Source organism: Lycorma delicatula, chromosome 1, assembly GCF_047948215.1.
Source record: "Lycorma delicatula isolate Av1 chromosome 1, ASM4794821v1, whole genome shotgun sequence".
In the NCBI taxonomy this organism is placed as follows: Eukaryota; Metazoa; Arthropoda; class Insecta; order Hemiptera; family Fulgoridae; genus Lycorma; species Lycorma delicatula.
In genome coordinates this window covers 356,455,096-356,468,201 of record NC_134455.1, presented here as the reverse complement: position 1 = coordinate 356,468,201, position 13,106 = coordinate 356,455,096, and the positions used below count along the sequence as shown (strand labels likewise).

Here is a 13,106-nt window from a genome sequence, read left to right as displayed (position 1 = left end):
TCCTGATGTTGTTTCTTCTAATGAAGTTCATGTAAATTGCTGTAATTAAAAACTAGAAAAATAAGACTTTTTTTTCATTTCCATCATTTATTTATAGTTGCATCTACAATTATAGTCATTAGCAACTTAAATATAACTACATGATCATATAATTAAACAATAAACACCAAACAATAAAAAAAATAAACAATAAACAGAAACTAGAATAAGAATAATAAATAAATATCGGATCTTACGTAAGGAAAACTATTAAATTAAGTTCTTCATCCCACTATCAGAAAGAAACCACAACAGTCTTTTTTTATGTATTCTTTCTGGTTTATTAAACACTTCATATCTAAACCCTGGTTTAATTGTTGCTGAATAGACCTGAACACTGGGCAACCTATGAGCAAGTAGTTTATGGATCATTTTACATTGCACGCCTCACAGTTCTGCTGAGGAGATCCAAATACATGGGTATGGGTCAACTTTGTGTGTCCACTCCTCAGCCTAGTTAGTTTGACTTGGTCTCTTCTGTTGCTTGGGATAAAAGGTTTCTCCACGAAACCTTTTTCCTCCACGAATAACACGTTCTTCCAGATGTCATGTAAGGCCGTGGGTGGGGAGGACTTAGCAGCCAGAACTTATTTCACTGAGAACGTAGTCTAACATGGACTGTTTTTATGAAATCACTCTCACATGTTAATCCTCATCGGATGCCATTTGTTGCTGATCTCTTTGCAGCCTCATGAGCTCATTAGTTCCCAAGGATGCCGCAATGGCCTGAAACCCATACGAATACCACTGTCTTGTTTATTCTTGAGGGGGTGTCATAGATTATTTGGACAATGGGTCAGATCGCCTATAGCTCGAGCTTTCAAGCACACTCATGAGCTTATTGATGTCACAATAACTCTCAAGGCACAGTAAATTGCATAGGCCTCGTAAAAAACACATAGGAATAAGCACTGAGCTTATATATTAACTTGTTGTCAGGGAGCGTAATTGAACAGCTGAGACATCCGTCAGTTGAGACAGAGCTGTCTGTATATATGTGTTTGTGTACCCATTGTACTTCTTGTTCATCTTGCTAAACTGTTCTCTAGCAGATTGGTAACTTGGATCCTGTTTACGACTTCCAGATGGTAAATACTCTATCTTCAGAGATGCGCACAACCAAGGAGCTTCGCATCCTGTTTTCTTTCAGAGAATTCTTGGAACACACAGGTTTAGTTTCTGGAGATAGCGGAGCAGTCTGAGGTAAAAGGGCTGTGATCGCATACTTGATAGCCTGGAATTTCTTCCTGTAATTTAATTGGAGTTCATAAGTTTCCATTATTATCCTTTGTACAGGATAGTCGCAAATGCCCCCTATGGATATGTGAATGCAGTATTGTGCAAGGAGTTTAGTAAGCCGTCAATTTTTTCTCGCAGAATCATACAGGAGAGACCTGTATACAGCTTCGACAAAACAATGCTACTATATGTGTTCAGAATGATTTTTTTTTGTCAACACCCCACTTGCAAGATGATATGAGTTTAAGGACATTAATTCTCCTTAGACATTCAGCCTTAGTATACTTAATGTGGCTTGAGAAAGTCAGCTTGTCATCAAAAGTCATACCTAGAAGTTTAATCTCATTTGTTTCCTTTATCTCATCTTCACCCAAGTTTAATTTGTGATGTTCTTGTGTCCATCTAGCTGTCTAGAGAAGACAATAAATCTTGACACTTTGTTACCGACAATTTGAAACCGCTACAGTGTGCCCATCTTTGCATTGAGTTCAGTAAATTCTGCATTATTTCCGTAGTAGTTTCAATTTTCTTGCCCCCATAGGTGATAGTGATATTGTTATCATTTATACTTTTCTTTACTGATGGAGTGATCACATCAGCTATCTCATTAATAGCACCAAGAAGAGTATCACTCTTAGGACTGATCCCTGAGGGACTCCATTTTTAATTTCAAAAACTTTTGAAAGTTCCCAATTAGCTCTAACATGGATCGTCCCTTTGCTCAGAAAATTAGCTACAAAGTTCAACACTTTTCCATTAACACTGTTGTGCAGTAATACAACAATACTGTAGTATTGAACAGTTGTAAGAAGTGGTGAAAACCTTCATCTGAGAGCTTGTGTATGAAGATATAATATTCCATCAGGTCCAGGGCTAGAAGACTTTAAATTTGCAAGTACATCTTGTAATTCACTCAAGCAGTTCAGCTTCCGGTTGATGTTGGTATTCCACTGAAGCTTGTCCTCTAAGCTGAATACAGGCTATTCTTAATCCTTAGAAAACTGTTGTCAAGGTTTGAGACACTCGAATTGAGTGAAAACCTGTCACCCACAATGTTCACTGTGTCACAGGGGTCATGTATAACGTAGCCATTCTCAACTAGACCGAATACATAGTTGAATTTAAAGTTTCCTTTGATTTTGTTTCATACCTCACTCTTGGGAGGGTGGCTGTTAAGTGAAGCAAGGTAATTGCTCCACATTTGGTGTTTACTTTCTTTATAAGTCCTTCTAGCCTTTGAGCAATGTTTGTTATATTCCACAAACATTACCTAATTCTGATTCCGTTTATATGTATTGAAAGCGTTCTTTGATGCTTGCATCACTAATTTGCATTCGTTGTTCCACCAAGGAATACGTTTTATACCAATGAACCCAGATGTTTTGGGTATACTGAGCTCAGCAACGCGCATTACAAGATCCACAAAGTCCCTAACATATTCATTTATCTGTGCCCCATTGCCTGTCAGATGTAGAACTCCAGCGTCTTCAGAAATCAATTCCTTAAATCTACTCCAATCACCATGCTGCAACAGCCACCTATGGTTCACTGTTCTTTGAATATTGGTTACTTTGCGGTGTTTGATCGCTATCTCAATAGGGACTGCCATGTAGTTCCTGTATTCTTGTAGGATTCTCCATTCATAAAGGTGGGTTGATGAGGCATCACATATCAATGTGACATTGATCACAGATCAATGGCATTAAAGGTCCCATATGAGTTGTTGAGGTGTGCATGTGTACTCAGGTTAAAGAAAACAAGCACTGGACTCTTGAGAAATTTTTCCACTAATTTACCCCTAACGTCAAACCTATTGCAGCCCCAGCTGATGCTATGGGCATTAAAATCACCTATCAGTAGAATGGTTTTGGCAATTGCCTAACTATATCTATTAGTTCCTTTACAGTAAACTCCCGACTGCAATGGGGGGAGGGGGGTAGATATTACACTTAGTAAATGCACCAGAAGTAAATGTAGAGGTCACAGCCACAGCTTCAAGTATAGTACCATACAGAGATGAATTTCTCTATAGGTTAGTCGATCACTGGTATAGATGGCCACACCACCGCTGGTGTAGGAAACATCCAATCAATTTTTGAGAACAATGTTATAACCCTTCAGTACTGCACAGTGGCTGTCCTTAAAATTAGTTTCCTGAAGTCAGATTAGAGTTGGACCGAACCGATTAATAAGAAACTGCAAATTTTCTTTCTGGGGAAGGAACCATTAATATTCCATTGTAGGACTGAGTTGATATATTGAATATTGTTTGTGTATGATAAATTCTTCTAATGGACTACTATACACTTTGATCTGCCAGTGAGCTATCAATGACAGGCATCTCAGCGCTGCTGTTGTTGCAATCCCCATGAGATATGCTTGTAACAGCAACCACCGTTGACTCATTAGTCAAAACATGTTGCACCAATTTGTTAATTACATATGTAAACCTACTTTTAATATTCCTTTCCAGTACTTTCAAGTATATTTCCTGAAGCATATGTATGAGTTCTGTCATACTGGACGTGTGTTCAAGTGGTAGCTGTAATACTGCCGAGTTTGCCTTGCAGTATTCCAGGAAGCTTTCGAAGTCTCTTTGACTTCTAGGATTTCCATTAGGAGTTCTAAGCCCACATCTAGTTTGTCATTATCCTTTTTTGGCTTCTTTGATCTTATTTTACTGACAGGTCGATAAAACAAGGATACCTCCTGGTTTAGAGGATTGCTCGGCATTTCTGCTGCATTCCTGATGTCTCCCTGATGGTTGTCAGAGCTAGAGTTGGTGAACAGTGCCCTCTTGTGCGCCTTACTTGGTTTATCCAGAGGTTGGTAGAGGCTAGGAAAAGTGGTCTCTGAATCCCGACAGTCTGTACTCCCTGAAGACACTTCTTGATTGCAGAGGTTTATCTCTTGTAAGTTGCTAGTTTTTGCAACATGCCTTGGTTGCTTACAAAGGAAGCAGGATATGGCATCAGCCGAGAGATATATCAAATACTGCAAATTGTCATAGGTTAGGTTCATGGTATTTGGTAACTTTATATTATCATCAGGATTTACCTAATATACCTGATGACAAAAACTTAGCATATGTTCATAGCCTGCTCTAGGGTGACATGCAGGAAGGTTAAAGCCAATTCAAGGCGAATGTCAAAGCATTTTAGTTCCTCCTATATGATATTTTAGTTTTTGCAATAATGAAATTTTGTATTTTGCACAGGATAGTAGACTAGGTTATGTAGAGTATAGATATACTTTACACAGTAGAGTATAGATAAATAGCAGAGTACAGAAGTATAGATGTACTTCTGTATGGTATAGGGTATAGGTTGTGCAGAGAAAACATATGCTTGTTTAATGTCAGCAACGAGATTGTATAATTGTACATTAAAGAGAAATTTCATCAAAGTACCCCACAAAAAGCAGTAGTAAAACTTATGTAATATTAGTAATTATGTTAATGTAGATGTGTTACAGTAATATGAAAAATAAATTATTCATTTTAATTAGCCAAGAGATCCTAAGGTAATAGGGAATTTTTATCCAACAACGTTTCTCCTTATGTAATAATTTTGCTCATAGTTGTGTTGATGTGAAATAAATTTTTGTGTATTTTATTTATTTAAACATAAAATGCTTCAAAGTATACTGACAACATGTTAAAGAATTTGTTTCATAAAATTGTTATTTGTGAGTGCAATTATTTTGTTTTAATAAAGTTTTCTGTTTCAGTGGTCATTTGGTGTTTTGTTATGGGAGCTGACAACACTAGCTCAGCAACCATACATTGAAATAGATCCGTTTGAAATGGCTGCTTACCTCAAGGATGGTTACCGTCTTGCGCAACCTGTGAACTGCCCTGATGAATTGTATGTATTAGTTTTTTGTTTCTTTTAAATTTAAAAAAAAGTATGTTTAAAGTTTTTTTTAATGTAGTTTTTTCTTTAAAAGTTTAAGAGAAAAGCACTCACTGTATTGATTGATCATATAGTATTTCAATGAGTTTTTTTTTTTATAATTTCATTCCTTTTGCCTTGATAATATATGTATAAATAAATGCATGGATATGAATGTTGTAACAAAAAAAGAAAAAAAATTATGTGTTCAATTCAGAATTTAAATATTAGTTCTGGTTATCAGAGTACTTTCACTTAAATAACTTAAAATAGAAAAATAAAACTTTATAGATGAGAGAAATTATAAAAATTCTTTCCAACAAATTGAACTGCCACAAATCAATTTGCCACTAAATTATTTAATGAATAATATTACGCTCTTTTGATAAAAGATAGTTCTTTCTATAGAATAGTAGCAGTTTACACAGTTTGGTAATTTTTATTTTGTCACAATGATTAAACCAATTATCGCAGGATCTGTTAACCTATTAATTTATTGAATCATTGTAATTTTTTTATATGACTGTATGACTAGTAGAGTTTCAATCAGAAACTCCTTATAACACCTTATTGTGAAGACTGTAATTCAGAAAGCTTTATTCAAAGAAAAAAATTGATATATTAAAGTTAATGTTAAAAAGTCTCTCTTGTTTTGCCTCTAATGTAACTAAAGAATAGTAATTAGTAATAGGTCATCAGTTATTTAATGGTTCAAGTTACACCAATTCACTTTTTCATTTCAATTACCCTTTTTTATTCATTAAAGGTTCCAGACATTTTATTCTAGTTTTTTTGACCTTCTAAAAAGTATGCAAACTATTTGTATTAAAGAAAGTTGGTATAAGCATAATATTATCTTGGGTTTATACCCAAGATATACCAGGTGAGCAACTTAAAACTGAACCAGCTGCCTTGAACTGAAGGTATACTCATTTAACTTCACCCGTCATTGCCACTGCTCGCGTCACTATTGGTTGTGTATGTTACTGCTCTCATCGTTTGTTTTCAGCTATTAGCTGTTCTTGCTTCTGTTCAGTATAGTTTTGTTCTTTACTGTAGTTTTTGTAAAATATCTTATTCAATAGAAGAAAGAGTGTAGTAGAAGCTTATGTGTGTGATCCTTTCGAGAAACGCTTCAAATATTCATGGTAAAATTTTCGAATATTCATATCCCAGCAAAGAGTGGCTTATATGATTTGGTTAAAAAATGGTATACATTGAGCTGACCTTCTGTTAGAACTTCAGAAGTGATAACTGATATTCAAAGAAGCATTTTTGCCAGTCTGAAATAATGTATATACAGGTGATGCCAAATTGCATGGCAATCCTTCGCGAGATGATTCTACAGCTAAAAATAAGAAAAATATTCTTATAAAATAGGTCAGAAAATGGTTCGTTAGCAAGTGGCCATGAAGCATTTAGCCCTACTTTCTGCTCTTTGTGAAATTAAACTGTACTAAAATTCTTCAGGTATAAATTGAGGAGTATAAATCTCTAGAAAGTTAACTAAAAATGTTTATTTATTTATTAGTAAATTAACAAAGTTATTTTATTCCAAACCTAAAAAAAGTGTTTTTTCCAACAAAACATTGTGTTTTACCTCATTTTTCTTAAAACGTAAGTGAGATAGAGATCTGGGACCACTATTCAATTTTTTAGATCAAAAACCATAAGGAAGCACCAAATTTACCTCTTGATTTATACCCCACAATTTTGGTATGGTTAATTTCACAATGATGTTTGAATTTCTCACCTGATGTTTGAGCATCCTCTTCGCGATGAGAAAATTGGTGCTGTTTCTGATAATTGTACAGTGAGACAAATATTCTTCGACCAGACTGTCAACACAGAAGTGTACTGTACAATTTTTGAAGAATTCTGTGCTCAGTTAACATATCCTGAAAAAAGAGTATGGCATTTTCTAACAAGATGGATCAATGTGCACACATAAAAATAATTTTTCTGCAATTTATAGAATTTATGCAATTTTTAGAGAAGAATGAATTTTGAAGAGCGGATGGTTTCTGCTTCATTTTCATGATTTGTCTAGTTATGAATTTTTCTTTTGGGGCTATTTCAAGATTAGAGTTATGAATTAATCCCCACATTATCGATGAACTGAAGGCAAACACTCAACAAGAAATCAACAACTGCATTGACATCAACATTTTGTGACAGTGATTTTCAATGTGAGCACTTTTGTACTCAAAGTGCATTGCTGTGTAAGGCGCTCATTTCAAACATCTTATGTAAAAATACAGTAAATATATAAACTTTTGCTAATTTAAATACAGAATTTAATTTAATTTATGTTTTGATTTCATTCACAAAATGTTACATGCCACAACTGTATTTGGTGTACAGCAGTTCAGTTTTATGTTGTTCACCTAATATTTTGACTTGGGAAATAATATAACCATTATTTGAGTAATTAAAAAAAATGTCATTGAATTCAAAAGGAAAATTATCATTATTATTAAATTATAGTTGGCTTCTTTTGTAGTGAATTAGTTAAATCTTATTTTAAATTATTGTTTTATATATATAATTTTTAAACAGTTTTTTGGATTAATTAAAAAAATTACATTTGATTATTAATTTGAATCTTATTTTACAGATTTGCTGTGATGGCATATTGCTGGTCTATGAATAGTGATGAACGCCTTACATTCTCACAGCTATTAGTCTATCTTCAGGAATTTTATTCACAATTGACAAAATATGTGTGATATAAGCCTACATATATAAATAATATATAATACACAAATATATCTATTTTTAAAAATACATATAAATATTTAGAAATGTATTAAATGTAGTTATTTTATTCTTCATTTCTTTCTCTAATGTAAATATTACTTTCATTCTAAGCCCATAAGTTTACCATAATTGTTTTTTAACTGATTAAATTTAATAAACTCAATTTATTGCTACTTAATTTAATACATCTATTTTCTTTATTTTTATTAATAGTTTTTACTTGTATAGAGTATTTAATTTATTATTTGCTTTTTTTTGTATTGAAGTGAAATTATCTTTGTAATCCTGGGTTATTTACAAGTTAATGTTTTGAAAAGTAAATTGTGGTAATTAGTTTTATGTTATGTTTTTTTATTAATTTAACACTTATAATTGATTCTGCCTAAAAGAATTATTAAAAGTTAGAACAGAATTTTTAGTTGAACCATGATGGGAAATCATCAATTTTCATTTTTGAAGATGTATTTTTTGGTCAAACATTTTCATTATTACATAAGATTTATTTTGTACATATGATGTACAAAAATAGTATATCTTGTATGAATAACATATTTAGCTTATAAGTAATGAATTATTAAAACTGATGAATTTTCCATCATTTCATTTGTCAAATAGTAAAATTGAAATAAAATGGAGAACATTTTTTTGTTAGACTGATGAATTTTCTTGTAGTGACAAAGAACACAGTTTATTAACTGTTTATTAAATAAATCAAAACTACCTGATTGATATGTTGAATGTTATGAGTAATAAATATAATTAAAAAAAAAAAAACTTCGCATATCTTAATATTGAAAGCAGCTTTCTCTTTAAGTATATTTTGTCGGGCTTATGTTAAAATCTGTTATTTATTGAAATGATTGAATTGAAATATTCACTGTTGACTTATTTGAGGTTCTTTAGGACTTGTTATTTCTCTTTAGAGTAAGAATTTGTGATAATTACCATATTAGCCTAGCCACTATTTTATTTTCTAACAAATGAAATTCTTCGTACAGTACTGGTTAAGTTTTTACATGTGTTTAAATATAGTTTTGTAATCTTTTATAATTTTTTATTTAACTTTAGAAATTCAATTAGCATATTTTTGAATAAACAGATTTCTTCATTAAAATTATTTAAAAAACTTTAAGTTTAAGTAAGATCCAAGTAATGATTTTATTATTATTTTTTTTACTTCATTGATCAGTATAAATTTAAAGACTGAATTAATTGATTATAAAATTAAATCTGTTCACTTTTGCTGATCTCTAATGCCAGTGTGTTTTCCTTGGTTTTTACTCTGAACTTTCAGTAATTTAATTAGTTATAGTAGGGAAATATTTAATTTAGTGGTTATGAATAATTAACTGCTTTATTTTATTATTTAATACTAAGGTTTAGAAGGAATTATTTTTTTTTTATTACATAATGAATAAAAAAACTGCTCAATATAGAAAAGTAACTTTTCCTCCACTAATACAATTTTATGTATCTGTAATTCATATATAAATCTTCCATTCTATTAGTATTTGGTATATTAATTTACCTTCACAACTGAAGTGATGTACTTACATTGATGTTCATTGCAATTGGTTAACAAAAATATTGTAATTAATTAGATGAAAGGTTAACTTTGTAATGAATGTAATGCCTACATTTCTTGAACATATTTCTATTATTATGTTGTAAAGATAAGTAGGTTCTTAGAGCCTAATTCATGAAGTGTATTTAAGTAGGTATCTTTAAGAACACCTTCAAATTACACTGACTATTTTATTGCATTTATTATACTTACAACAAAGAGTTAGTGCCTTGCAACTGACCAAGAGAGCAAGTATTTATTTGCATTTTAAATGTGTACAAATATAAATGATCTCAGTTATTTTTTTTATAAAAATATAAATATTTTATATATATGTGCTAAATAATTTTGTAATGATTTGTGTAAGTGATTTTCATAATTTACATTTTTTAAAGTAGTATTTTGTATTTCCATAATTAGCTGCAGAAGAAAAAATATTTCTTAACTTTATATTGAAATTAATGATTTTTATTTATTTTTACTTTCATGATCAATATAAATTTAATGGTTGAAATTGCTGAAATTAAAGTAGTAAAGTAAATATTTATTTTAAATTATTAAAGCATAGAGTATAAAATTTATAAAAATTTTGTTTATAAAATAAAAAATGTATATATTTTATGATTATATTTATTGTAATTAGTGTGTTGTACATTGTGTAATTTTATAGAAAATGTCTGCTGTATTTGTAAATTAGAGATTTTTATATATAAATATAATTTTTTTCTATTAAATTACATTCTTAAAAATTGTATTTTATAATTTTTCATTTTATCCGAACATTGATTAGCCCTCATATAAGTAAAAATGATAACAGAACTTAACACTCTGTAATCAATTTGTTACTAAGATCTTAATTTAAGCATTGCTTTGCAGGTCTTTAACTCAGGAGAGTTGTTTATTGTTGTTTAATTTCAGAAGTTAGATGAGCTTATATAAATGCATAACCATATTTTTGAACAACCAGTTAACATCTAAGACAATTAACTCACACCAGCTTCATTCTCTGCTTGTCTCGAATTGCCATAAAATACTTGTACTATTTTATTGCTTGTTGGTATAGAATTTTGTTGAATGTGTGGACACTTAGAAGTTGAAGGTAACGAGAGAGTTAACTTTCTTGCAAATAATCCATTCACTGCTCCTGAACTGATATGGAAGTTTAGTGTAGTCTTGGCTCGGTCAATAGTTAAACGGGTTTTCTGATAGATTGAGTAAACACTGTTACAATCACTCTGAAAAAAGATTAAGAGGTTTCTTATTTTGTATTCTTATTCTGTTTATGTTAAGACCTTTTTGATTTAAATTGATCAATTCTTATAAAATTTGGTTCGCCTGAGTGGCATGTTCAGGTCTTATTTGAGAGCTAATACCCATACAGAAGACCAGCATGTAGATTATACATACAGTCCATTGTGACTGACAGTCATTTTTTCCCAGAATGTGAGAGGCTTCAGTATAAAAGAAATTAGTTCCCTCTGGAATTTCCCTCATTTCTATGTGTAGCATCTAAGCTTTTAAGTTGAAGTCTGTATGTTTTCACGTAGAGCTTAGTTTCAGAGTAAAAGAGAGGTAACTTTTAGATGTTTGGGCTGAGACTTACTCTTTTAATCCAATTTTTGCAAAATTAACACATTCAATCCTACTAATAATATACTTGTGGACAGATAAACCAGCAATTTTTCACAATATTTAATTAAATGTATAGAATCTCTTGCATAAATATATAAATATACAGGTGTTCAACTTAAAAGAGGCCTCTCATTACTTAGTTTAGTCTGTAAATTATAGTATATTGGAAAATACATAATAATTAACAGAAATTGTTGAAAATGATGTCTATGCACTCCTATGCACTTGCAAACACATTTGGCCATGTTCCTGACTACTCTTGTTAGCTGAACTCCTGTTAGCTATATCCTGTCTGATTCCTGGATGACCTTGGTAATGTTTGTCTTCAGTTCCTGCAGGGTGTGGATTGCTCCTGTAAATAATTTCTTTTAAGTAAACCCCACAGAAAAAAGTCTGTACTTGTCAAATCAGGGGATCTTGATGGTCACATTCCTTTAGAAATGATTGTTCCACCTAACCTGTAGCATTTCCATAGTGGTGCAAGTTGTATGGCAAGTGGCTGCTGTTCTCACGCTCATCCTCTTGCAGTAATGCTATGAATTGGCTAATTTCTTGGTAGATCGCAGCATCCACAGTTTTTTTCAAAAAACAAGGGTCCTATTATTTGTTGGCTTGAAACCGTACACCATACACCAATTTTCTGTGGGTATAGAGGAGATTCAAAGAAACTGTGTGGGTTTTCAGTACCTCAGGTCTGGTAGTAGAAGGACTATTAACATATCCACCAAGGTGAAACCATGCTTCATCTGTGGAAAACACATGATATGAAATGTAAATGTTGCCTCTAAATGAAGTTCTTGAACCATTGACAGTAGTGAACCCTTTTAGCATAATCAGCCTTAGTTAGCTCATAAAAAAACTGTATTTGATACAGATAACATTTCAGCATTCTCCTCACTGCAGTATGGCCTGAACCTAGTGAAATATCCTTTTCCTGTCTTAGTCTCTGCAAAGAATTATGAGGATATTTTGTAACTGCCGCTTCAATCAGTGTCATTAAAACTGACCTGTGTCAGGCATGTTTCTGGTCTAACACCGAACCTACTTCATAAATGTTTTTTAACTAACTTCTGAATAACACTTTTCACTAGTCCTTCCTTTTCAAATCCCTTCCTGAACTTTCATTGACACACAACATGAGATCTTATCTCTAAATAAGCTTCCATACACATTCTTCAACATTTAACTGCAGTTTAACATACATAACCTTGTTCAAAAGTCAATGCTGGACACAGAATGGCAATAGTCAAATGTGCAGGCAGTAAACAGTCGCTCTCCTCTCCAGCTCCAGTCGTACCAATACTTCCACATTATTTTACTCATCTCACATCAATACTTGCTAATATGCATTCTACTGAGTGATGAGGCCTCTTTTAAATTGAACATATTATATATATATATGATTGATATCATATGAAGGAATACCAGTTATTTTCTTTTAAGAAGTTATTAAGTTTTTAATATGTTATCACCATTTTTTCTTATAAGTTTGAAAACATATCCTATTAAAAGGTAAATAAATTTTTAATTTTTTGTTTGAAGCAAAAGATATTGAAAATAGAACTAAACAAAAAAAAACTTAAATATAAAATATTATTTCTTAAAAATGTATTTATACATAAAAACTGTTCCAAAAACAGAAATGAAACATCATAGAACACCACACTACTGGATTACTACAATGTTAAGTAGAGATACATATAAGTATTACTTATTTAATTTTAGTTTATCAGTATATCCAACCACAATGCAGAAAATAAAAGAAAATGAGTTGATTTCAGCCTCAGATATTGATAATAATTAAGCTAGGCATGATGTAATTTCTTAATATTATTGTTAACAGTTGATGACAATATATATTTTTCAACCTCCACTGGATGAAAGATATGATGACAAAACATTATTTGCAATGTTTTCCTGTAAAACAACATAAGCAGGGAGATATTGTAACAATTAAGGCACTGCAACAAGTAATTTCT

At 31.5% G+C, this 13,106-nt stretch overlaps 1 protein-coding gene across 1 annotated transcript in view; it reads left to right on the top strand.

The window, feature by feature from the left end:
- The window catches only part of dnt (tyrosine-protein kinase Dnt), a 183,877-nt gene extending 173,642 nt beyond the window's left edge, over positions 1–10,235 (top strand). Inside the window, exons 10-11 of the mRNA XM_075382539.1 lie at positions 5,008–5,144; positions 7,789–10,235. Coding sequence (XP_075238654.1) covers positions 5,008–5,144; positions 7,789–7,900 — 249 coding nt within the window. The 3' untranslated portion in view covers positions 7,901–10,235. The remainder of the gene's footprint in view (positions 1–5,007; positions 5,145–7,788) is intronic.
- The last annotated feature ends 2,871 nt before the right edge of the window (positions 10,236–13,106 follow it).